Source organism: Mixophyes fleayi, chromosome 2 (genome assembly GCF_038048845.1).
Source record: "Mixophyes fleayi isolate aMixFle1 chromosome 2, aMixFle1.hap1, whole genome shotgun sequence".
NCBI classification, from domain to species: domain Eukaryota; kingdom Metazoa; phylum Chordata; class Amphibia; order Anura; family Limnodynastidae; genus Mixophyes; species Mixophyes fleayi.
The window spans coordinates 325,835,974-325,863,628 of record NC_134403.1 but is presented as its reverse complement, the minus strand read 5'-3'; the positions used below and the strand labels follow the sequence as shown (position 1 = coordinate 325,863,628).

The 27,655-nt window shown below is 38.0% G+C and overlaps 1 protein-coding gene across 1 annotated transcript in view; it reads left to right on the top strand.

Annotated features, from left to right (window-relative positions):
• PITPNM3 (PITPNM family member 3) overlaps positions 1-27,655 on the top strand; it is a 438,571-nt gene that overhangs the window by 317,844 nt on the left and 93,072 nt on the right. The window contains exon 7 of the mRNA XM_075196781.1: positions 11,100-11,219. Coding sequence (XP_075052882.1) covers positions 11,100-11,219 — 120 coding nt within the window. The remainder of the gene's footprint in view (positions 1-11,099; positions 11,220-27,655) is intronic.

The following is a 27,655-nucleotide window of genomic DNA, read 5'->3' as shown; positions in this document are numbered from 1 at the left end:
ACCTGTAGTGCACATTGTAAAAATGTGACACACACCAGTAACACCCTTTATTCTAAATAAAACCACCCAACAGTACCCTCGTTAACCAGTTTATTGCTACACCTAATTCCAAGGATGATGGCCTTGACAAATTAACAATTACAGTCATTGCAGACATATTTATATGCTGGAAATTCCCATGCCCTTACCTTTTTTACACAAAGGGCAAAGTCCATGCTTATGTTCATCATAACCAGCACAGAACTTGTATGAGAGGGAAGCAGCTGCACAGTATGTACATGTATGTATGTTCTACATACATACAATATATTTCAGTATATGCAGATGCAAATATTTTTGAGTAAATGTTTTCAGCTGAGGTTAATTCTTTCTTTTCTACATCCAGTGCACTCTGCTTGGATCATTAAATAAATCCCAGCTCTGATAAAACAGATCCAAGCTGCTCATCTCTAATTAGGTTTACTATCCAGTGGCGCACGCAGGGGGGGTTCTGAGTCTCCAGAACCCCCCCCCCCCTGCTCTAACTAAGTGGTCGCTATAGCTGCACTGTCCTATACAGCAGCCGCGGCGCTGTCAAAGAAGCGTCCGCGGCGGTGCTGTAGTGTATACAGCACCGCCGCGGATGCTTCTTAGACAGCGCCGCGGCTGTTGTATAGGACAGCGCTGAAGAAACGGAGCTGCTGGGGGGTGGTTTTTTTTTGGGGGTCGGGGGGGACCCCCCCCCCCGACAATCCTCCGTTCGCCCCTGCTATCTGTGTGTCTGGGGAAATAGAATAGATATTACTGGCATGCACTTTTATGCCCATTTTAAAGAGAATACTAATGCATTTTCAGATAATTAAAAAAGGGCAAATTGTCAGAAATATGTCTAACTTAATGATGCACTCTGACAATTTGTTATGCCTTCAATTAAATATGTTTATACTTCATATGCGTAGATAGGAACTTTCGACCTGGAAATTTCAGTAATGTATTATACTTTCCAAAATACGAAAATGGCAAAAAGTTCATTTTTTGAAAAGGAAATAATTATATATGACTGAGAAGGTAATGACATATGTATAACATTAGTGTAATGCTTAGGTGACATTATGTTATGTAGCAGAATATACACACAGGGTGGGGGAGGAAGATGATTGACCAAATGAATGATGATCTAGTTGACCTAGGTAGATTATAGGCATGGTCAAAAATGTGGCATTGCTAGCGATAATTATAGGCAACCAAGGCAGTCCATCATTTTTATACAAAACCTTAATCACGTTGGAATGTTATTTACTTTATTAACTCTTGAACTAGACTCGTGTAGAATACCTTGCTTTCAATATGCCTGGTTCACCCAGGTGTTTCCTAAGTTCAAATGCTTATGTTTGAAGATCAAATTGGCAGCCTCCTCCAGGGAGCAAGAGTTTGCTTCTCCGCTGGACAGATCTATGTATGCAGTCATAAGTGAAAACAAGATTTTGTTTCACAGGAAGACATTTCTTAAATGATAAGAAAGAGTGGTTAAAAGTGAATGAACAGTATTCTACTTCCTGCAGAAGGACCTGGGTACTTTAAAGAGTCTGAGTAATCAGGAGTTCCTATATTTTTAGTAGCAATGCAATGTGCAGTTTCTAGCTGCATTTTAACAGGAGAACGCATTAATACAAATGTAATAATACATTCAAAATCACAAAAGTGACATAATAGACAACCCAGAAGTCATCTCAATCTCCTAATAAATTTAACACGTAAATTAAGCTAAACCATTAAGTGCCTTAGAAGGAAAATTAAAAAGTTTGAATTAATAAACAGGGAGGTCCTTAAGTCGTAGTAGACTTGTCTTGGTAGTGATGTTTTTATTGTTTCCATCTTATGTATATACAGTTGAACCCATATTCCGGCATAAATCGGTGCAGATTAACATTCTAGGAGGAGTTTCACACACAAGGATATGGGCTTGCACCTATTAATGCACTCGGTAAACAGATGCATTTGCACCAACTGTAATGCTCTGCACTTTTGCAATTTCATAAATCACACTTTATGTAACATGTTAGTCCATGATGGTGTTTTCTCCCCAACAGCTTGGAGTGTGTGTTAATAATGCTGTAATCTCGTAATGGGCCTGATTCATCTTGGAACATAAGTCCCGTTGTATGCTGTTTCTTGCGTGAAATTACTCTGCACATGCTCAGAAGCGGACATTATGCCAGTGAAAGCTGTTGCATGCAATTCATGTACAAATGCAAATGACACTTCTGCCTGCCTACGACTTGAAGGGCAGAACAGGGCAGGGTAGGAGTGGACGCATGTAGGTAATGTACGGTGTGTCCTGAGGTTGATCACATGCGCATTCATCCGATTCAATCTCTGGGCATCTCTAAGGTACACGTTTTTTAGCCGTATCACTTGAACCAGCCACAGGGCAGGTGTAAGTGCCAACTGATAGTAATGACTACACACATGAGTGGCAGAACATGTGTTTGCAAGTAAGATAAACTATAAAAATCCATTTTATGTACATTATGCATTAAGAACATCCTGATTTATGTAACCAAAATAACATCAATAATTTGCTGACAGGCGCCAATATATAAAGGGAAAAAATATATAGAGTATATATATATATATATATATATATATATATATATATATATATATGAAGTGTAGTTACTTTTCCAAACATCAAATGGCATAAATGGCAGAAAAAATTGTATTCATATTCAATATGGAAGTCCACAAAAAAGTTGTAGTCCAAAATCCTGAATTCCGGAATGTAAATGGAGTCTTCTATAGTGTAACCGGTCCACTCACAAATACCCCAATATACATAAAAGAAAACAAAAAACAAACAAACATAGTGCAATCTGGTGAATAAAAAAATAGGATGAAGGATTATGCCCCTATATAATGCCCGTGCACTGATAAAAATACAGCCAACACCTCATGTATCTCTTCTTGACCCCTCAGGGGTACGTACTTACTAGAAGAAGTACAAATCAAAGCATGAAGTTGGCTTTATATATAGGATCCTCGAACAAGCGGGAAGATTCACTCCACCGTAACATAAGTAAAAAAGAAGAAGAAGGAGAAGAACTCCATAGTGTAAAATCTTCAACGTAGTTTAATTCCACATAAAGCACACAAATAGCGTACAAAAACTTTAAAACATAGGATCCCGTTAAGGGATGGCTGGACCCTTACCGTCCTTCTCTCTAAAACGAGCCTGGTAGATGTTCAAAATGCAGGACGTGTCCCGGGTAACACTACGGCAAAGTCAGCTCCGTAGAAGAGAAAAGGGCTCAGAGGGAATCCCAGCTGTCGGCGTCTGACGTCAGTGTCTGACGTATACTTCCTCCCATTAACCAACGCGTTTCGGCTCTCTCAGAGCCTTTGTCAAGGAGGCAAAGGCGCCAAGTGTACCGGCAGTACAATGTTTTTATAACAAACCCTTCTATATTGTACCTCCAGTACACCCGTCGCCTCCTTAAATGAGCATTTTAATTCCAGCAATGACAGTGTCGCTCTCTATAGTGACGTCATTTTGGCCGGACGGCCTCTTGATGCGCCGCATTTGTTGGAAGTCTGTTTTCCAAGCAGTCAGGCGGAACACACTATTGGTAAGCACTCCATCGCTGTTGTCATGTAAGGCAAATTGGTGTTGTGGTTTCTGTAGTCAGTATTTATTACCCAACCCCTATAAATATGTTGCCCGATGAAAAATATGTTGCCAGTTGTTAACATGGAAGTAGCCTTGAAACACACAGTACAGCAGCATTGAATTGCCATATCATGTGAAATATACAAGTAGCTCACAATGTAGTGTTTGTGTATTGTATGGTTAGCCATTTCCAAGTAAACATTTGAAACCAGCTACTATATTGCACATGCTTTCCTAACTAAAACAAAAATTAAACATTTTATGTACAGTAAGAAATGTGAGCACATTTATTATATGTACTTCAAATGAATTGAGAAACTGCTCTACGTAATAAAAGCATAGTATAACTAGTTGAATGAATCAAACCCATAAAATGTACTTAAAACTTGTAGCACAGGAGAGTAAAATTAAGCAATGCATAAATGTATTTTTAAATTGTGTATATTACAGCAAATAAGTTAATTATATTTTATAGTCAATATAGCTAGGTGCTTTTACGTTAATGAATCTGTTATTCATTCCTCCGTGGAACTTATATTTTGAATAAGTGCTGATAGTTAAATGGGTGGAGCTTATTTATTGAGAAGACAACTATAAACAGATGGATTTGTTGAGCACAATAGTTGTATTATGTTTTTGGTGTGTTTGATCTTGGTAGAGTTAAGAGAAAATGCTGTGACTTTTTGAACAAATTTAGTTTAGTGGTTCCTTGTGTTGTGCTTTTCTTTTTGACAATCAGTACTGTGGAATTTGTATTTTGTAGAATATATAGTCTATAAATGGAGCTGGCTCGACAACAACTAATTCATTCTGTTATAATTGGGAAAGGATTTGGAACACTTAAGGCGGGAAAGGAAATGTTCGAGATTTAGTGACTAAATACAGAATTGGTAGAATATTATGCAGAACCATCTTTAAAATGTTGCTAATCTTTAGTCCTCGTGCCCAAACAACCAGTATGGGCATATGTATTTATAAATGGATGTATGCAATACATACGAATAAGTGCTATAATACACTGTTTTAATGTGTATAATGGCATCCATTAACACAGAGTACAATAACATACTGTACTGCATTAAATGACTGCAGTTTGATCTCAGTGTTGTGTTTATAAAACAAATACTCTCTACGAAGCTATTTTATTACCTAGTCATTGAAAGCTGTTTTACTTTGAAAGCTCTCTTTACAAAGCAGTTGTTTCTTTGTACTGAAGCTGTGTTTGAGCTCTGGAGTCAGAAGTTTCATGCACACATTATAGTTCATCATTTTCCATTGAAGGTAGCATACAAATGTTGGCAAAGCCAACAATCAGACTCTACACTACAGAAATTCAGCTATATATTTCATATACAGCCAGACATCCGTAACACATCATTATCGCTGACTTGCAACAAATCACCAATGTGCAATGAAACATATTTTACAATACAGCTATAAAGGAAAGAACATTTCATAATATGAACAAGTACTGTATACAATATGTATAAAACATTCCATAAATTGCCAAATTATTTGAAATTGTATGTGTTTTGTCCACCACTTGCAGGACAGAAAGTGCCTGATTCAGTAAGGAAAGGGAAGCAAAAATAAAGAGTAACTTTGCACCTTGGCAAAACCATGTTTCAATGGAGGGGGGATGTAAATTTAAAATGCGATGGCAGATTTATAGTTGGGGTAGGGCATGTTCTAGATCAACTTTACATTTCAGTGTACAAATAAAACTATCAAGTATCTGTGTGCTACATGAAAAACAGACAGTATTTAACTTACAATAATAACCTAAAATAATAAACTAATCTGCACCCCTTGCATTGTAACATGGTTTTGTCCAGTAGAAAACTTTACTCATTTTTTTTCCTTACTTTCTTTAATGAATCATGCCCAGAGTGTTTATTGTGTAAATCATTCCTGATTAAAAAAAATAAATGTCTTGAGTCTCGCAAGCCTGGTGTCTTGCTGTCATTCTTCACTCCGTCCTCTGCCTTATTCCTTACATTCAGTTTTCCCCACAGTCTTGTAGTCCTCATTTCAAAATATTGCTAGAATTTGCCTGAAGACACAAACTCTCATCCATTCTCTCATCATCCCGCATCTCAACTATTGCAGTCTCCTCCTATCTGGTATACCCCTCACCTCTCTCTACATGCTTTAATCCATCCCAAATACCTCTCTCGCTGTTTAAAATTTGCCTCATTATTCTGCAAATTATTCACCAACACCAACAAATTCCTCAACAAATTCTTCATAAATTTTAAACCTCATCTTAAAACACTCTCACTCAGGCCCTCTTAGATCTGCCTCTGACCGGTGCCTCGTCTCCTCTCTGATAACCCATAAGACTTCTACCCACTGATAGCATTCCCAACCATGCCTGTTCGATCCACCTCTACTAAAACCTAGAAAGCAACGACCTGATACCACTGATACGTATCTGGATTTTAAACTCTTATTAGCAGGACCCCTCTTTTACCTTTGTTCTTATGTCCACAATTATTTTGCCTTCCTCGTATGTCCGTTTTTTACGTATGTTGTTTTCCCAACTGTTTTGACTCTATTAAACACCATGGCACCTTACAAATAAATGATAATCATAATAATTGATCTGGAAAGCAAAATATTCTATTGCAGGTAGAACTGAGATTCCATAACATATTAAACTAATAAAAAATTTTGTTGTAAAAAGTACATTTTTCAGCAGCACTCTCATTGTAAATAATCTTCAGAGTTCATTCACAGTGTGCACAACTGCCAAAGCACATTGCAAAATACTTTTTGGTGACATCACACACCTCGATTTGCACCAGTGTACTTAGTTTTCCACCTAAGTGCATGGGTTTGTAAAGCAAGATGGTGGCACTTACAGATGTTTTCACTGGTTTATGGGAGACGGAGTGTTTCAGAGTAGTATGCAAAATTTTTTATATTTTATTGCAGACCATCAGATAAAGGGGTGGAGAAGGTATATATTTAGAGCATTCCTTCTGCCGAAGACAGGGCAAGAGGTTCTCTACCTCACGTTGTCTGTGCTATTGGAATATGTGTTGACATGCTTTAACATAAGCTTAATTCTCACTGGCACATGTTAGTACTATTAAAAGTAAAAAGGAAATGTTGAATTCATTACCATATTGATGAATATTTATATAATGTCTCAGGGCTGGTTTGTTTGTTTTTTTGATTTTGCTTTCTGTTGTATTTTAGTTTAGGGTACTGTATGTATTGTGCTTAATAATATTGTGATACCCTTTAAAGGCTAATATAATACATGCTATTCCATGTGTTTGTTTCATGTGTATACCTACAATCACAATTTTCTCAATGTATAATCCATCAACTATGTTGTAAGTACTTAATTGTATAGTGATTTACATAACAGGTATCCTTCATATACATTGTAGAATTACATTTAGCAGTATATTTGTGATTACACGCTTACTGCATAAAAAATAAGAAGGAAACCATACCTTTTATTTCAGATTTTTGCTATTTTGTTCCTGTAGTATCCAGTTTTAAAAATAATATTTATCCCAACATGCATAATGCACAAAGAAGCACAATTAATCTACAATTATTAAATTCAATTATTTTAAATTCCCTTTTATAGATTATAACATAATCTTGTGAATTTGACTTGTAGAGAACATGAGAACATTAGTCTGATCATATGGGCTCAAACATGTGGTCATGAAGGGGTTATGGGATAATGTGATTTATATTTTTATATTTATGGTCCATTCAAAAAGGCAGTCTAACTGTTACCCTATTCAGCACCAGACCTTCACAAAGGACACAAGGTCACTCCTTGCAGTTAGCAGAAAACGGGTTTAATCTTCAGCTGTGAAAAGGTTTCTTTGCAATAAGAGTACTCCCATACAAACTTGTACTCCCATAAGAACTTGTACTCCCATAGATTAGATGCAAGAATAATTTTCTATGGGATCATGCAATGTTGACAGCCTTACTTTTGGATTGCTTCGTAACGCACTATATCAGTGGTCAGGTACCAGGGGTAACCCCAAATGGGGTAAAAATGAAATTCCTGGAGGTAATGCTGCCGATTCACATGCTGTCAGTTGGATTGTAGACCCCTTTAAAGGTGAAATTGCTGTTGTACCAGAAGAGCCTCAAGGGTTGGCAGAGGCACTTCTTGAGCTTCGATGCAATAATGAAGCACGTATTGCATTTGAAAATAAAGCAGATCTGTCATATTTTTGGATGTCAACAGCTGCAAATCCATTCAAAATTGCACATGAGGATGCAATTAAAAAGTTGCTGCCTTTTGCAACAAGGATTTTGCACTCTTACGAACATAAAAACAAAGCAGAGAAATTGATTGGATACTGAAGACTATATCCAAATTCCTCTGACATCAAAATGACCCAATATTGATGCTCTCGTATCAAAAATGAAGCAACATCATTTCTCCAAAACCTGAAGTTTTGAAGTTGAAGCTTTCAAAGAAATTTTGAATAGATTCAATAAAATTTTGAATTCCAATAATTAATAATATATGATTTCCTTCCTTTCAAATCAAGGGGGTAACATCAGCGTAACTAAATATATTTGGGGGTAAAAGGTAAAAAAGTTCCCTGACCCCTGCACTATATGTATTCTTGAAGTATAGAATAGGGTTTTCTAATAAAAAATAAAATAAAAAAACCTTCCTACATCATTTCTCCAGGCCATGATACAGAAACGTCAGTATTAAGTGCCAGATTTGGCCTTATAATATGACATGAGGCATCTGACTACACCATACAGTGCTGGATACAGCCGCAATGCAAAATAAAGTGAAAATCTTTTAGCAGTGGCGCACGCAGGGGGGTTTTATGAGTCTCCAGAAACCCCCCCGTGCGCTAACTTAGTGCCCACCATAGCGGCACTGTCCTATACAGCGGCCGCGGCGCTGTCAAAGAAGCGTCCGCGGCGTTGCTGTATTGCTGCCATATATTACCATGTATGCTTTATTGGCAGTTATAGTTATGTAAATGTAGAAAAATCAAACTTTAAATAACAGCGTTTCTTATAATGATTTACACATTTCAGTGCATTAGTCCACATTGAAAGGGAAGAAAATATTCCACTTTGATTCATATTTTATTACCTACTTGCACATTAATTTGCATATTAAGGCAACATGTTGTGTTGTATTTCGGTGGGGAAATATGAACATGTGGGAAAAATTAGCATTTTTCACTAATTATATAGATAAGTAAGCAAAAACGGTTTATGGATTTGCAAACTACAGAAGAAAAGCAGCAAACTTTTCATTAAACATGTGCATCCTACAGCTATTCCTGTAGAATACTGGGGGATTCATGCCACAATCTATTACACTGTTCCCCAGCATTGAAACTACTTATCATTTCTTGCTGATAATTGCTTTCCTTGTTCCAGAGAAGCTATACTTTCTGTCAAGCGTGCAGCATGGGACAGCCATCCGTGAGAATTTATTACAAGAGAAGCAGCTTTGTGTTTATAATGTTTAGTCTGTGCATCTGACAGGGAAATATGGAGCTTAATGGGATTAAATGGGAAAAATATGGCCAATTTCAGCATCCTGTTATATGAGAGAGGAACGGCCCCTCAATAAATCTGCAATTACACTGGAGAACACCCACATCGCCCACACTATAATCTGTTTGTTTAATAACAATAATGTAATTTATTTTGGAGTGTATCCGAATTTCTGAGACAGCGCTGGATTTAAGCCACTTTAATAAGCAACAGCATAGTGAGCCTGCCGAGAGTGCTGAATGGCGAGATTATTGCAAGAAACATTACACCAATTAGAAGAGGGTATTATGCACAGGAAAAAAAAAAATGAACATACATTTCTTTAAACCCTTTAAGTCTTGAGGTGACAGCAAACATTAGTCTTTAGTTCATTGCAGGCGTCTTACATTTCCAGGCTATGTAGGAAACTTGGAGCTTGAATGCTAAGTGAAAATTACTTCCTAAAAAACACCCTTCGCACGCCGCCATTTCTTTCTACACTTTGCAAAATGTAAGGGTATTAAAATCATTGGCACGTACTTGAAATGATGATTAGAGTCTGTACCGTAAGGCTATAACACACAGCAAATCATAATTACTTTGTGGGAAATATAATATACCAGTATAATTTCCACCTAATGCTGCACAAAGCAGTATTTGTCAGAAACTGCTAGATAGTGCTGCTGGTGTCATCATTATCAGTAAGTGTCTTCACACCAGGCCTCATGTTCTGTGAAAGTCAAATAATTGGATGAAGCAAACTAAATTAATGAATATTTTATTACCGTGCGGTTAATACGCCGCGTGTAGTGATGCAGTTGCACGGATTAACAACTCACATTTACTTTCGCACTTACACTTGTAAATAATACACATTTATTAAAATTCCAATCCACATTTATTTATTAGTAAAATGTACTAGAGATTAATTATACATAGATGATAATATTAAAGATAGCGTATTTATAGTTCAGGTTATCTAAAAGGTAGAGTTTGGTTTTATTTTAAAGCTTTTTTCACCAGCATTATCCTGGTGTCGACAAAGTAGCGATCACATCTAGCGGTCGCAAGTTATAAGCAATATGAGATTAACAATGAAAGGTACTTTGTTTGTGGGTCAGTTTGAACTGTTATTCGGCGGAAGATATGTAGACAACAGTTTGGGGGGAAGTTGCCCCCAACCCTTTGTTGAAGATCAAATGAACTGGCCTATGACCAGCAGACAACTGGAACATCGTTAACTCTGAGCCAATGAAGACCTCACTAAAGCTGGGTACACACTACAGAATTTTCCACCAACTTTTTATGCCGATCGATTTTACACGCGATCGATGGTCCGATCGCTCGGCCCATTCCAGATGTGTCCCCAGCGTAATGTGGCATCCTTCCTGATGCTATTGGTATGGATGTCATACACAGTTGAAGCATTACACTTTGTCCACCCATGGTAGCATGCTGCAACTGTGCTGTGTGAAATATGTATGATTGTCCGTATTCGCATTAGTGTGTACACTCCCATATCACTTTTCTGCCATGAGTTGAACACTAGGCACAGTAGGCAGTTCATGCAAATGACAAACATCCACTACATGACAAATTGGTCATATAGTCTCAAAGTGCTAGGATCTAGTGTTTATTTGGACCCTACATGCATAGGGCACTATGATAACTCTAAGCCAGTCTATCTATACATAGACCCTGACGAACACATAACAGGGAGTCTAACTGGCTCACACTACAAAGGCTACAAGAGGCTGGCTATGACTTATCCTTCCCTGCACTACAGCCTACAACAACTTAACTCTTAAATGATTTTGTTTCCTAATTTGTTGGTTGCTGTCATTCTCCGGCTCTAAAAGTACAAACTGTTCTATGTATTTAATGTAACTACTCATGTTCATATTTAGATTCTTTTTTTTCTGGCGTTAAGTGCTTTTTATCTGTGTTTTTGCAGGTATGTCTGATTGGAGACTGTGTTGGAGGCATACTGGGGTTTGATGCTCTGTGCTATAGTGCCAAGACACCTGGGGAGAGTCAGAACAGCAGCAGGAGAGGAAGTGGCAGCAGTATACAGGTATATTAACACCCAGAGCCATATAACTATTTATTAACTTGGTAATTGCATTGCGTTCTCATGTGCCCTGGTTTTCCCAGCAAATACCTAATGATAATCTATACCTTGGAATGATTTGAACTCCTGTACATCTATAACAGCAGGAATAGTGGGAATCAATTTCCGTTATGAATTTTACTGCAGTTGGTGCCAAACGAATGGGCGAATTTCATGTAACATGATTGTTTCGGTTTTCCTTAAAAGCATAAAATATGGGATTCTTATACTTGGTGATATATTTTCAAGTGCCATAATTCATTTATTCTGTCATTTCAGACGACTTCAATTGCACTTAAAAAAAAAAGCACTTTGTTCACATCAGTTTACCTCTAATAGTGCACAAAAACGTTTATGGTTGTAGTTCTGACTATTATTTAATGCACGGCGCAAAAGAAGAAATAGGGGTTTGTTTGACAAGGTGCACTGGATATCCCTTAAGTTATCGTTTGTAGTTTTCATGAACCGTCCATTTAAAATGTAACTTTTATTGATTGTATGTCTAAAAAATGACCAGCAATATATTAAAATGATATCATGCTAATAAAAAACAAAAAATTATGAATAAATATGCTGGGTGCACTCAATATTTTCTCCTGTATAACCGGGGTTGGAGATATAAAGCAGGTTGTAAGCTTGAAACAAGTAGTTGGTATGCAAAATAAATGTGCTGAATTGAAAGATATAATTGATACACAATACACGATACTACCCATTACAATGAGATAAATGTAACACATACAGATAGATACAGACGTGATCTAAACAATTAGAACATGAAAGAGGCGGTGCCTAAAGTAAACCTTATACCTATTGGCAGACAGCACTGTCAATCCTATGGGACATTGCACCTTTGATTGGTCTACTTACCTGACATCACTCAGTAAACTCCAGACAGACAGTATATAAGAACTGTCAGCTTGCCTTGAATAAGCACTACCTAGCGAAATGCATGTCGGCATTCTTGCTGGGTGCATCTGGTGCTCTATTATATGGAGGGGATTTCTTATGCAGTATAGCTCCTATAAGCCCAGAGATAGCAAGGAGCACTTAGGAGGCAGATAGCAATACACTCCCCATAGATTGTAACCACGGATCGTTGATACAGCCTATTAGAGATGACTCAGTCATTATGGATAGGACTGCCATACCTAGACCTCTTCCTTACACTTGTCAGGGGTTTGTTTATCTATGGCTATATAAGTGGCAGGTTATTGAACAGTGATTCAGCACATTTATTTTGCATACCAACTACTTATTCCAAGTGTACAACTTGTTTTATATCTTCAACCCCGCTTATACAGGAGAAAGTATTGTGTGCACCCAGCATTTTTATTCACATATTTTTGTTTTTTTATTAGCATGATATCATTTTAATATTTGTATGTAATTTTTTAGACATACAATCAATAAAAGTTACATTTTAAATGGACGGTTCATGAAAACTACAAACGATAACTTAAGAGATATCCAGTGCACCTTGTCAAACAAACCCCTTTTTCTTCTTTTGTGCCATGTTATAATTGTGTATAAGGTTGCACCCCAGATTTAAATTAAGATAGAGGATTTTTCCTATGATAACTATACTGACTGGGTAAATGTCCCACTGTTGGTGCGTCAGAACAACTTTCTTTTTTCTACAAAAATATGTTAATAAAAATGCTGGGTGCACTCAATACTTTGGACTCTACGGCATCTGTACTGGTTCCTATCTCTGACAATTTTTAAGCCTGCCACAGCTTTTTGAATTTCTGATTAACTTTAATTTCAGTAAGCAAACAGGCCATGTTGTTTTTTGAGGTAGGTTCCAAGGCTGCCTCTCAGATAACATTTGAGTTTGTAGTTGTTACTGGCGTGAGGGCAACTATCATTCAGGATTCTCTCAGGTTTTCCTGAGGCGTGGAGTTTAACGCCCCCCCCCCCCCGGTCTTCAACAAGAGCCGCCACAAGGCAGGATGGATTTTGCTGCCGGGAGCCCACAGGTCGCGACCCTCAGCCCCCTGAGGTGATAAAGGGTAGATGGAAGGATACAGCTGCATTCACAGTAGAAGTAATCCAGAACAGCAGAAGGATTCTGTGTCTCAAAAGAGCTGCTAGGATAAAGGCAACAACAAGGTACCACTAACAGGAATCTCCCCGAGAGAAATCAGGAGAAGAGTCCTTTCCTATGCACAGGCTGGATAAACACAGGAAGGTACAGAGGTCGTGGTCAATATATCAAACCGGGTTAGATACACTCTGAGGTATGTGGTGCTGAGAACAATCCAGAAAGTGAGGTCAGTGAAGAAGCCGGGTCAGATACACACTGAAGTAAAGCAGCACAAGGGTTAATCCAGGAGACGTAGTCAGACAAGCCTGGAGAAATGCATTAGGAAACGAGGGCCAGAAAGCACAGCAGGAGCCAGATGCAGGAATTAGCAACCTATTGCTCTGACACAGACAGTGCGTCAGAGTGGATCTTACATAGTGCAGGGAGTTTCAAACCCCGCCCAGAGTCACATGATCGCAGCACCAACCAGGAAGTAAACAAGTGAGTGCTGTGATTGGGAGTGGAGCAGGTAAGTTCTTACAGTAGTGAATTAGTTGGTTACCGATTCATTGGTTCTGGGGGGAGCTGCCACCTTCTTTTTCTATGGTACTTTTGCTAAGTATTAATAGAAACGGTGCTCCTGTTTCTAAATAAATGTATTACATCTTATTGGACAAAGGGTCATAAAGATCCTTTTAATTAGTAGTTATTGGTGAAATATTGGAAACATCAAAAAGGTTCTTTCCAGAGGGAGTAAGTGCACATAGAAATTCCACAAAGTTCTGGACTAAAAATATTCCTTGAAAGATGCAAAGATCATATGTACTTATTTTAGTAGTAGAAAATACTGTATATATTGGTCAAGAAATTTTTTGTCCGGTCTCCAGATTCCAAATGTAGATATTTATAGTTAGGAAAGTGGAAAATGTGTATCTTATGGAAAAATAAGTATTACAAACAGCAGACCCTTATAACCAGGTCTGGATGATCTTTTTTCCAAAGAATCAGTTTGAGTGAACTTATATCTCCAAAAGAGGGTTACTTTATAACATTTTGTTCACCCTCGCACACTAGAAGACTGTGTCCAATTCGTACTGTTCTTTTATACAATGTAGGGTAAAAATGAATGTCCTAAAAAAATGCCATACATAGCCAGCAGTTTAGGTTTTCAATCCTGTGATTTGGAGTTGAAAAAAGTAGTACATTTCCTCAAAAGGATCTTGTTGGGTGGCAACTGGGCAACATGGTGGGAAAATGGAATGACTTAAATATTTTCAAATGTCTGTGTGTTCTCCTGAGTGATTCACTTTCTACAAAATATCAAAAATAGAGTACAATATTAACACTGAATGATGATACATCAGTCCTCACTTATTATAGTGACATCAAAACACACCATTTATAAATATATGTATATTAGCTGAAGTACCTGGCATTGCCCGGGTTTAAATCTTCAAGCTATTAAGTTATCAATGAGTTTGATGTAACTGTCAACATTTTAAAAATAATTAGTAGCTTAGCAGCTCTTCCAACACACCCATGAGGTCGCTGTCCAGTGTCATTTTTGTTCTTATATTAATTATCATCCAAATCCATCCACTGGGAGGTTCAGAACAGGCTCCCTTGGTTAAGGTTCTGCCCAGCACAATTGGAAGGTTCGACTGGGACCCTAACCCCCCTAAAACCTGGTCAGGATCTAACTGGACCAGCTCACATTGGTTTCATGCAATCGATGCAGAGGAGTCCAAATGCATAACCAGACGGACAGACAAACCAAATCTATCCAGTGGTAGGCCCAGTACAGGCTCCCCAGTTCAAATTTCTGCCCAGTGTTGAAGATATTCACCAACAAACAAACAAACAAACAAACACACTTCTTTATTTATTTATATATATATATAGAGAGAGAGAGAGAGAGAGAGAGAGAGAGAGAGAGAGAGAGAGAGCTAGAACTAGATATATAGATATATTACATATATAAGCATCACTTTCCATTATAATGACCTTCATGGTGGGCATTGGGAATAATAGGAGGGTGGAAGGTTATTAGAGGTTACAGTTATTGTGAAAATAATCACAGAATCCAAGAGAACAAATGTAACCTTTCTTCACATACAGACACAAAGGAAGGAATAAATACTGTGCATTTGGAAGATGAGGTCTTTGGCCTGCATAAAAATGTAATGAAGCCTTTTATGCTGAGGGCATGAAAGGAAAATTTTGAATAGCAAACTTTAAAATGTTAGATGAGTGGTTGAAAATGCTTTTAGGATTCTCACTATCTGGCTCAAAATCATCGACACAGCCATCAATATGTCTACAACACTATTAACATTACAACATTATTGTTCTGGCTGTGTGCTTTACAACTATTTAATTCAGACAAACAGCAATGTACAGGCTCGTCCAATGACTATGAAAACCAGTCTATTACACTGGGAGACTAGAGGATAGAACCTAGAGGACTAGTGAGCCTATCAGGTGTACAAGAGTATGATTTAGACCCCTTGGTGCCTAGGCAAGATATTGGTTTGAGCCCCCATACTCCCCTTCAATTGTAAAAAACAAAACAAGTTATCGTAAACTAGGCACCGCATGTCTTGATTGTCTAATGTATGAATCTGGCTCTGAGTAGTACAGCTGATATCATAACCAACATGGAAAAATGTCTACTGCTATAAATGTATTGGTGAGGTGGACTGACAAGATGGCATAGTATAGATGATTGCAGGGTACAGGTTTTCCATAAGAAAAATTTTCTTTGTAATAATATGAATGAGAGAATGTTATCTGACTTATTATTGGAGGGATATTGCTGTCTGCAGGGATGAAAATGGGGCAGATTTGCATGTGTGGTCAATATATTACATCTTTTAAGACTTATATAAAGGACTGGAAAATGTGAGATTAAATGCACGTGAAAGATTTTTGTTTTAGATATTTTATAAAATATAGTTACGTGAATACTTGATTTAAATTGGATATGTCAACATTATGTGGTGCAGGAGAATGTAATTGTCTTTTATGTTAGGGCAAACTTTGTGGCTATTATTGTTATTTATCATTAGATTACTTTTCGATGTTTCTGGGTCTTTGATAATTTGGACATAAGATTTAGTGTCGCTATTCAGATGGAAAATGCAGCTAAATGGAAAAAATGGTAAATGCAGCTAATTGGCAAAATGACTTGTCGCTCCATTTGGTGGTGAGCCACTTGACAGGATAGTGATGGATGTGATTAGGCTGTGTGATCTAGCTGAAGAAATTATACTGATACATTGGACTAACAGTTTTGTTTTCACAATGCCATAATTAGCCCTACTATTGTTAAATACAGGGTGAAAGTAAAAGGTTCAGAAAGAGAGATTGCTTTGCTAAACTGTAATTACCAACAAAACTTTGCATTTTATTATAATAAATGTACTGATCATTTAGATTATATTTACAGTACCACAATATTTTTAGCTATGGTTCTTAGCTTTAATGTGATTTTATGCATGACCTGTAGAATAATAGAGTCAATTTATTGTTTGTTACTTTTCTTATTTTGGCAGCAAAGGGATTCTTTATTTTATAGTGATATACAATGTACTGTATTCTTTATTTGAACAATATGTCATTCTGCATAAAAGCAAAGGTCTTATTATGCTGCTAGGAATGAAAACGTGTAACCTCGCGATTGATACAAAGCATTATTCAGATACATTTGTTACCATGTTAAGCTAACACAAGGCAAAGATTAATGGGAAACATGCACAGAACACACTTCCTCAATTCAATCTGCACAATGTACTGTTGATGTGGAAAGATAGATATTCCGCTGGAATTCATCAAGTGCTGATACAGAGTATTCTCAGTATATAAGAGTGCAGCAGTTGGATAAGGGAATTACTAATGGGTAATTTAATATACTTTACTGTTGAAAGTTTTATATAAGTCATCCTTGACTGTTATTAAATAACCCTCAGTGTTACAGCTAAAAGCTCTTAGTTATTGCCACGTAAACCATCTCCCTATGACCATTTCTCTAACATTCACATCTGTTTACCCATTACATCTAAAAATAGTGCATGCTGTATTCTTACAGTAACATAAACATGATAAAAACCTACAATGGCTGAATATTGGCAAAGGAAAAAGGGAGAGAGGAATGTTGCATCAATCTGGTGTGCTTCTACACCACTATATAGATAGAGTATATACCTGTGAGTCGGACAAGGGAGTACTAAGAATAAAAAAAACAACACTTCACACAAACATTGATAAATAATATAAAAGACTGTACCTGGATACAGTGGATTATATAATAATTCATTACAAATTCACAATATATTCCCTTATAAGTATATTTAAATAAAAAAAAAAACCTCAAACACATGCTAACATGAAAGTACTAGGTCATCACTAACCAGCTTGTGTTTGTGCACAAATAAACTCTAACGTATTAGACGCTATACTCTACTATTACAAATGGTGCCTTAAAGTATAGCTGGATATAAACCCGCAGCTCCCAAAGTGAAGGGCAACTGGAACCCTTTTATTAATATAGTGTAAACAAAATAAAATAAATAATCAAGAGGTTGCAATACCATTGTGAAGTAAAACAATTTATTTTATTCAATTATTAGACTAAAACAATTATTATCAGTTTACCAGGTTTCCTGAATATTCTCAATACTAGTTAGTATAGGATATATGGTATTCAGTCCTGTAATAAGGAACCTATATAGTTCCAAACAGGAGCACAAATGTAATCCTGTATTTCAAGAACAACAGGGCTGAACTTCGTTTACAGCTACAGTTAATGCAATATATAGGGTATACTTGTCAAAAAACCTTTGTTAGTAAGTCAGCCTCATGCACAAAGATTGTTAGTGCATTAAGTCTCAAGTGATACAGAGACACCAAGGACAGTCAAAATCTTGTCCACAATAACGCTGAAATGCCCCGTATCCTAAAGATTAGTGAAATGTTCCCCATGTTAACAGCTGTAAGCAAGCGTGTTAATAAGCAGCCTATCCAAGGGTGTTAAAGGTCAAGCTCATATGCAAAGCAATGTTAAAAATGTAAATCATCAAAATACTATAAGTATCTCAAAATCATATACCATGCTTGTAAGAGTAATAAAAGCAACTTTAATTTATAATACAAACATAAAATATAAAATAAATAAATAGAAAGAATAGCAAATGACTATATTTTAGATATTGAGACATTTAATTAATATAAGTATGCCAACAGCAATACCTACTCAATTCAATTCATGTGCAATATGTATATATCTAGTACTGATAAGTATGTATATACCTAGTACTAAATATGTATACGAGGTATGTCTATTAAATAACGAGACTGATTAAATAACTCACCTTTATTTATTGGTATTACCAATTTAATGTTTGTCCCCTTCAATATACTCCCCATTTGCACTAATACATCGCTGTAGTCTTGTTTTCCACTGGTTGAAGGCATGGAGCAAATCAATTTCTGTCACTTGTTTCAACATATCTGCCGTCTTCTTCTTTACAGCATCAACTGACTCAAAATGTGTCCCTTTAAGCACTGATTGAACTTTTTGGAAAAGATAAAAATCGCAAGGTGCTAAATCAGGCGAATATGGAGAATGTTCAAGTGTAGTAATGTGTTTGTAAGTCATAAACTGCTTCACAGATTGTGCTGTGTGAGCAGGCGCATTGTCCTGATGAAGAAAGAAACCAGTTTTCCATAGTTGCGGCCGTTTCTTTCTGACTCTTTCTCTCAACTTTTTCAAAATTTTCTTATAATAATGCTGATTAACTGTTGTGCCTTCTGGAACCCTTTCTTCCCAAATAACACTCTTGATATTGGGCAGCATGGTGGCTCAGTGGTTAGCACTTCTGCCTCACAGCGCTGGGGTCATGAGCTCAATTCCCGACCATGGCGTTATCTGTGTGGAGTTTGGATGTTCTCCCCGTGTTTGCGTGGGTTTCCTCCGGGTGCTCCGGTTTCCTCCCACACTCCAAAAACATACTAGTAGGCTAATTGGCTGCTATTAATTTGACCTTAGTCTCTCTTGGTTTGTCTGTGTGTGCTAGGGAATTTAGACTGTAAGCTTCACTGGAGCAGGGACTGATGTGAATGAGTTCTCTGTACAGCGCTGCGGAATTAGTGGCACTATATAAATAGCTGATGATGATGATAATGATATTGGAAAAAAAAATGAGCATTGCTTTGAATTTTGACTTGCTTTGACAAGCTTTTTTCATTTATTGGTGATGACAGTGTTTTCCAGTGCATTGACTGTCTTTTGGTTTCAGGATGGTACTGGAAGATCCAGGTCTCATCACAAGTGATTACTTTATGAAACAGGTTTGGATCTGTATCAAGTTGCTGCAGAATGTCATCACAACATTCCTTGCGACGTTCTTTTTGCTCTGGTGTAAGAACCCTTGGGACCATCTTTGCACAAACTTTCGTCATGATAAGATCCTCACGCAAAATTTTCCATACGGTGTCTTTGTCAATGTTCATGGATTCAGATATTATTCGAACACGAGTCGGCGGTCTTTTCAATCAACCTAACTGATTTTTTCTACATTTTCTTTGGTACTTGAAGTGTAAGGTCGTCCAGGGCGTCCATTATCTTCCACATTCTCATGTCCCTCTCTAAATCTTTTGTGCCACTCAAATAAACACACATGAGACAGGCAGTCATTCCCATAGGCCGTAGTAAGCATTTGAAAAAATTCTGTTGGTGTTTTGTGCAATTTTACTAAAAATTTAAAATTAATACGTTGTTCAACTTTTAAACTTAGCTTTTTTTCGGCACTCTACAGAAAACACAACCAAACTAAATGGCGACTCACAATCAACTGAATGTCATAGAGTGTTGCACTTGTCATGCAGGTTCAGACAAGTTCAAGGTTACTACATATGCAGTTATAACCAGTTCTGACTGCTTTGTTTACTAGTAGAATCACAGTCTTATTATTTAATAGACATACCTTGTATACCTAATTTGACAGTATGGACCGCCTATCCCACCCTGTCTGTTATGTTGCTGGGGACTGGTTGGGCTTGCCTTGCCATCATCCCCTTTCTTTCTCCAAAATGCACCCTCTAACCATAGTGGGACAGGCTTACAATACTGCCACCACTGGACTCCTTAGCAGCATCCAGATCCATGTCCTTCTGGGTAACTGTCGCTGCTAGTGTACCCCCTAACTGGGCACCTGGGCTGGTACCCCTGACATTTTCCTGTAGATCAGGGTTGCTGTGGATTGTTCCTCCATGGCCTATCACACTGGTCAGAGCTGCTGGGTAGCAGGCAGAGCGGAGGTACTAGACGCTGTGTTCAAACCTCAGAATAGCCAGTTAATGGTTTAGATTTGGGTTTAATATGCAGGTCACATGACTTACAGCAAGAAAGTAGTCATCAAGCAGGCAAGTTTAATTACCCCCCCACCCCCATGTCTTCATGCTAAGTGATGTGTTGGAGACTGAAATAAAAAGGTCTAATTAACATGAGATTACCTGCCTTCAGACAGTCACAGAAAACACATTTCCCCCCTGACATGGCCTCAGAAATCAGTACATTGCTAATAAAGAAATATAACACAATATCAAAGTCAGTACACTTGCAATGGTATAAATTGGTGCCTGCACTACTAATTCAAATACATTTCTACAATAAATTATTTCTATGTAATCCAGCCACACTAGTACTGAGGCAAATGATTCAAAATAGTTGACTGGAAACAAAGCAACCAGAATAAAATGTTATTATATTGAAATGAGATCTATAAACAAAAATATAACTTACCTCCCACAAATCACTTGTCAATAAAATATAAGTGAATTACATCCCCATTGGCAAATGATAGAGACATATAAATAACGTGAATAACAAAGACCCTTCACATCTCTGAATTGATATTGATAAAGATAGTGATATCCAAATCTCACTATAAGGTGTAAAACTCCTACTGCTATGACATCGGTATTAATATAGAATCAATAGAACAGTTTCCTCAAAAGCACTCACTTTGAACAATTATTATTTCTATTAATAAAATATTTATATTAATATTAATAAAATATTTATATAGGAACTCATTTCCTACTTGGACCTACATCTGTTTTTGTTCTTTTGTTAGACACACACGCTTGTAGCATACATATTTTCACACTGTGTATGCGTACAATAAAAGAGTACCCATATGTCCATATCAAGATTTTTGCATATTTTAAACTTGCACCCCCTTACACCTGGAGGAACAGGTCAGGGACGGGTAGTGGCAGGCATGCGTAAGCAGACTACAATAAGGGTGTGTTCCTGTAATTGCAACACAAATGTGGACACATCCCTAGATAAACCTTTTAGGAGGTGTGTCTATGGTGGGTAATGGACAGCTGGTGCAAAATACGCAGTGATGATGATGATTATCAGCAGTGATATCTAGGTATTTCTGATTGGCTGCTGGCATATTAACTGTTGTATATAACTGTTCCAGTTTATAGTACTGAACTCATTTTATGTGCAAAGTTGCCATATGTATTAACCTAGGATCTTCACATTCCAAAATCCAATTTTTGGTGATTTGTGTCAATTTTAAAACACCTATCCCACCGATGGTTGAGGTCAAACTCGCCAAAGATTAAACAGAAACTCACCCAAGATTGAACAAAGGAAAAAGCATGCATTTGGAGCTATCTAGTCAATGTTAATACAACAGGAGACTCAATGCACGTTTTAAATATGAGGGTAACCATGATTTCTTGTTTAGAGGTGCAAAAATGATTATTAATTATCTTACGGGGGAGGCAAATTATTTTATGAATAAATTAGTGGGACAGATTTCAATATTGATTATATATAAATGTATTTTTATTTTAGTTTATTATATTATAGTGGCTTACTATTTCATTACCAGTGGAGCAAAAATTTTATTTTTATGATGTGACACCACATTGTTGTGGCACTACAAGGGGCAGCATGCACTTGTGCTCAGGGAGTTATTTGTGAAAAGTAGCCTAAGTAGCATAGTATATGTATATATAGTATATATAATACATAGTATATATAATATTTATAGATTAGCCTTATGAGGATAATTACATCACCCATATAGTTTAGGCCTAAACATGCTAAGCCTGGTTAGATTTAGGTGGTTTTAAAATCCATTTGAACTTTGTTTCATAATTACAATAGTGTGACCTGCAACCTTTTTTCCAGTAAATCCGTTATTTTACATTTTGTAATGCCATCACTGACGTCAGGATGAAATAAATCTATATTGTTGAAACAGACTATTAGGTAATGTCAAGCCTAATATTGACATTGTAAGTAATTGGATGTGAAGCATTTACAAGAATGGCTTTCTCTTGGCAATAAAATGTAGCTTATAACCTTTTAGTAGAAAAAAGGAAAAAGAAAATATTATTAAGTTGAAAAAATATATTAAAAACAGTAAAATAATTTGAAGGCTGCCATTAAGCTAGTGATAAACTATCCAACTCCTTAACAAACACTTCCAGTTAAACGTAACAATTTGCCCCTGAGCAGAATTCCAGGAACTGCACGATGAAGCAGTTTTGCCCGGGGCTCCTCCATGTCTGTGAAACAGGTCCAGGCTTATTCGATTGGTTAAAGTGTTAACCGGAGGAACATGTCTGTCAGTTGAGGGTTGTGCCAAAAGCTGTAGCTGCATTCCCAGACTCTGGGGGCTAGATTTACTAAGCTGCGGGTTTGAAAAAGTGGGGATGTTGCCTATAGCAACCAATCAGATTCTAGCTTTCATTTATTTAGTACCTTCTACAAAATGATAACTAGAATCTGATTGGTTGCCATAGGCAACATCCCCACTTTCTCAAACCCGCAGCTTAGTAAATCTAGCCCTGGGTGTATGTTCTTGTGGACCAACAGGTAGTCACTAGCACTCTGCTTTTGGCTTCCTATTGGTCCATTCGTTTACAGCCCATAGGTTGTGTGTGCAGCACTGGCTTTTGCCGGTATTGTACCATAGCAACACTGCAGCCCTGGGAAAATGCTGTTCCCAGAAATCCTCCCAGGGGAAGGAGCAGCTCAGTTAAACGTTTGCGGTAAGTGCTCCTTTAATATTAAATACAGCACTAATGCAATTAATGTTAGCGTAAATACTGAATTTTGTGCTAGAAATATACATTTGGTTTAAAACTGACATCTCACAGAGCAAATTTGGTTGGTCAGTAAAAATCAGATCTTCTTGAATCAGACATGATCATGTATGGCTGAAAACGGGTGGGGTACGTTATAATGACAATGAATAATCCGACAACACTTACCCCGACATGATGACTCCGAAGGGCTCCTTTCCAACTTGGATCGATGACGACTGCTGTGGGAAACGACTGCAACCAATCCCGATGACTGAAGAATCCGGCGCGTCTTGATGATGTCACTTACATCCGCAATGCTGTCATCGCTGCTATTAAGGGGGTAATGTTAGTATGCGGCCATGGACAATTTGCAACGCTTTGTAAAGTAGATTGTCCATGGGCGTATACTTACATTACCCCCTTAACAGCAGTGATAACAGCGTCGCGGATGTAAGTGACGTCATCAAGTCGTGGCGGATTCTCCAGTCATCCAGGTTGTAGTCGCTTCCCACAGCAGTCGTCATCGATCCACGTCAGAAAGGAGCCCTTCGGAGTCATCATGTCGGGGTAAGTGTTGTAGTGGTAGTCAACATCGATATGCTGACTACCACCACTGAAAACCAGGTTAAACAATGACCATCATGGTATATGTATATGTGGAGTCATCATTTGTTCAGTATTTGCACAGGGGAAGTTAAAGCATTGCAATGCCTATACAGGTGTGGCCAAATTGCTCATGGATCTGGTTGTTGAGCAGTCATTCAACACAATGTAAAAAAACAAGTGTTAGGCACATGGGCATAACTCATGAGGTGGTAGGGGTTGTAGCTGTCACCTGTGCTGGCCTGGCACTGTCATCTCCTATTAGTGCTGCACTCAGAGGAGAATAGCACAATGTCCACAGTCTGCAGGGAGATTAATGAGCTAAGTAATATATTATGTTTGAAATTTGGTAATGAAGCAGCAGTCAGAATTAAAATTATAATATTTATGAGGATATATATATTTATTAGTCATACAGAAAAACAGTCATTAGCAAATCCTCAGATAAGACACTATAATAAAGAAACTATTAATGTTTGGCATTCTTTTTAAATCACAACCTTTACTTTCTGATAAACTTTCTTTTGACTATCAGATATTTCGCTACTTTTAAATAATTTCTTGTTTAGCAGATGTGTGATGATTGTATGGTATATCAATAAATCTATAGGAATTATATAGTTTACATGTATGAGTGTACACCCTCTCTAAGACACCCACTTATGCTTGGATTGATGTGGCTGATTTGTAAGTACAGAATGTGAGAACATCATATTGTCATCTAAATGAATGGTTCTAATCCTCCTGTATCCAAAGTTCTGTGTGTGAGAAGCTGACTCTTCTGTCTGCCTCTCTTGCAGCCTGCTCAGATAAGATGGCGCACTTGTCCTGCGGTGCGTATCCCACAGTGGCGCACGCAGGGGGGGTTTCTGGTTCTCCAGAAGCCCCTCCCCTCCGGGAACCAATGGTACTGTACAGCAGCCGCGGCGCTGTCAAAGAAGCGCCCGCGGCAGTGCTGTATTGTAGTATAATACAGCACTGCCGCGGATGCTTCTTGACAGCGCCGCGGCTGCTGTAGAATTCAGCCTCGCTGAAATGGAGCTCTCTCTCGCTCTATTTTTTTTTTTCCCGGGGGGGCGGAAACCCCCCCTTCTAAACCCTGCGTTCGCCCCTGTCCCATGTGACATATGGTACGGACGGGGACAGGAGGATGCAGCCACACATAGGGGAAGGGAGGATCATAGGATTAGCAGCCTCGTGAAGGAAGGTGGCTGCTCAGTCTCCAGTCAGGCCCGGCGCTCCCATTAGGCAACCTTAGGCAGTTGCCTAGGGCGCCGGGACCTGCAGGGTGCCGCTGACTAGATTTTCTAATCTAGTCAGCGGTTCAACGGCTCGGGAGAGAAGTGCAGCGCCGCCGCTGTTTTTCAATGTCCGCGGCGCATCTCACACATGATCACTGACTGACGTCAGTGATCATGTGATGGTCTGTCCGGCGGCGCCTCTGAGGTATCGCACTGTCTGTCACTGACAGACAGTGTGAATAAAGTTCTTCCCAACGCCCCCCTCCCCTCCCCTCCCAGCATGCATCGCGAGGAGCAGCTAGAGGAAGAAAAAGTAAATAAAATCAAATTATTTTTTTATTTAGTGTGTTCGGGGGGCACGCGGGTGCGGGCAAAATTTTGCCTAGGGCGCCGAGAACCCTAGCACCGGCCCTGTCTCCAGTTACCATACTGTCCCCTACTGGCATCCCGTGAACCGGTCTAGGAGGCCCCCTGTGGTGCAGGGCAATTGCCTCCAGCACCCCCCTTTAATTCAGCTATGGATGTCAGTGATTCCTATTGAATTTACAATATCATGAATAAGAGATCACACCAGAAATTGTCTGCCTTTACTCTGTGTAGGCAACATTAACACTTTTTTCATGACCTTCAAAACATACAATAATTAATGATAATTTCCTTTTTATAATGTTAAAACAAATGTAAACAATAAAGCAACTTGATGAAAACATAACAAGACAAATGACATTACTGATTAAACATGTAGTTCCAAACTGAAATGCTATGAAGAAAACCTGACCTTCACAGTTTTGTACTTACTGTCAGCCGTTGAAATCTCCCAAGAAAACAAGATGACATTGTCCTATCAGTTCAGTAATTTATAAATGGAGTGATAGATTAAGTTGACAAAGTGACAGACTTTAGTCACAATTAAACCTCTTGTTCAAGATACAATAATTACAATATATACTGTGATTATTTTACTGTATACTGTATGTGGCCATTTATGAAGCTGGTTTATACATTTTAAAGTATAACGCTTTAGTGCTTATCTTATAGTTAGAATACCAGCTCTCTGCCTAGCTCATCCACTACCATCACCGCCTCAATCCTGCTCACCAACTCCGTGTCACCCTCTTTGTGTCTGGACCTTCTTTCTAGATTGTAAGCTCTGTTGTGCAGGGCCCTTTCCTTGTGTTCCTGGGCACTGTATTGCTTCACGCTGGTATGTTCCCTGGTCCATTCTCTTCCCTCTTATGCAGCTCATTCTGTCTGTTCATTGTGTAATTGATAGTTGTTCTGCCCGACTATCTAACTCATTGTTATTCTGTTCTGTCCGTCTAGGTAACTCGTTTTGTTATTTGCACAGTGTGGGATCTGTAGTTTTGCTCCACAATCATTGTACAGAGTGACTGACCCTTGTGGTTTCTTTCTTATAAATAAATGATGATAATAACAGTAATAATAAAAATAGTTTAGTTTCCTATAACATTGTCATTTTATTTTATGTATGTGTTTTTCTTATATATTCTCACTAAGTATGAATGGAACCCAGGGGGGTAAATGTATTAACTTCCGATTTTTTCAAGTTGCCTTTATTCGGCGAGTTTGCATTGAAAATTTAAAGCCTCAATGGCTTTAAAGGCAAAACTCGCCAAATAGCGACAACTTGAAAAAATCGGAAGTTAATACATTTACCCCCAGGGGATAGATTTATCAAACCTTCTCAAAAGGAAAAGTGGAGGTGTTGCCCATAGCAACCAATCAGATTCTCAGATTTATCTATTATATTCTAAAAAATTACAGCTAGAATCAGATTGGATGCCTCCACTTTTCCTTTTTAGAAGGTTTAATAAATTCCCCAGGGAATAAACGTATTAAACACCTACGATTTTAAGCGTTTTTGCCGACCATATTTGTGTTTAATAAAATTCAATTTTAAATATGGCCATCAGAATCACCATAATTTTGACGAATCCGCTGTTTAATACATTTACCCCCAGGATTTGGTTTGCATATACGTACACATATACATATAATGGGTGTTCATTAACTGACTCGCCTCATCTGCTCCGCATAGGACCCTTGAAGAAAGAAAACTGGTGTCAGTCATAATTCCAGCACTGGAAATGTCGGCACTTAACCTGCTGACATTTCTAGCGCCAGAAATACGTACCCCACCAGAAGAAAGCAGACCTCAAGAAAGAATAACCTGATGTGCAGAGCTCAACTCAGGTTTTCATTCTGCCATGTTAGGCCCTTGCCGAGTCCTGGCATCGCTTCATTTAAAAGTACAGTTGCCTATTTACCTGGAATGTCCAGGAGAGTTCCAAACTAGAGATAGATTTCCTGCACTTACAAGAGAGCAGGCAGTTCTCCTGGAGTGCACTTACCTGCTGCAAAGTGGTCGGGCACATTATGTAAATTGTCTC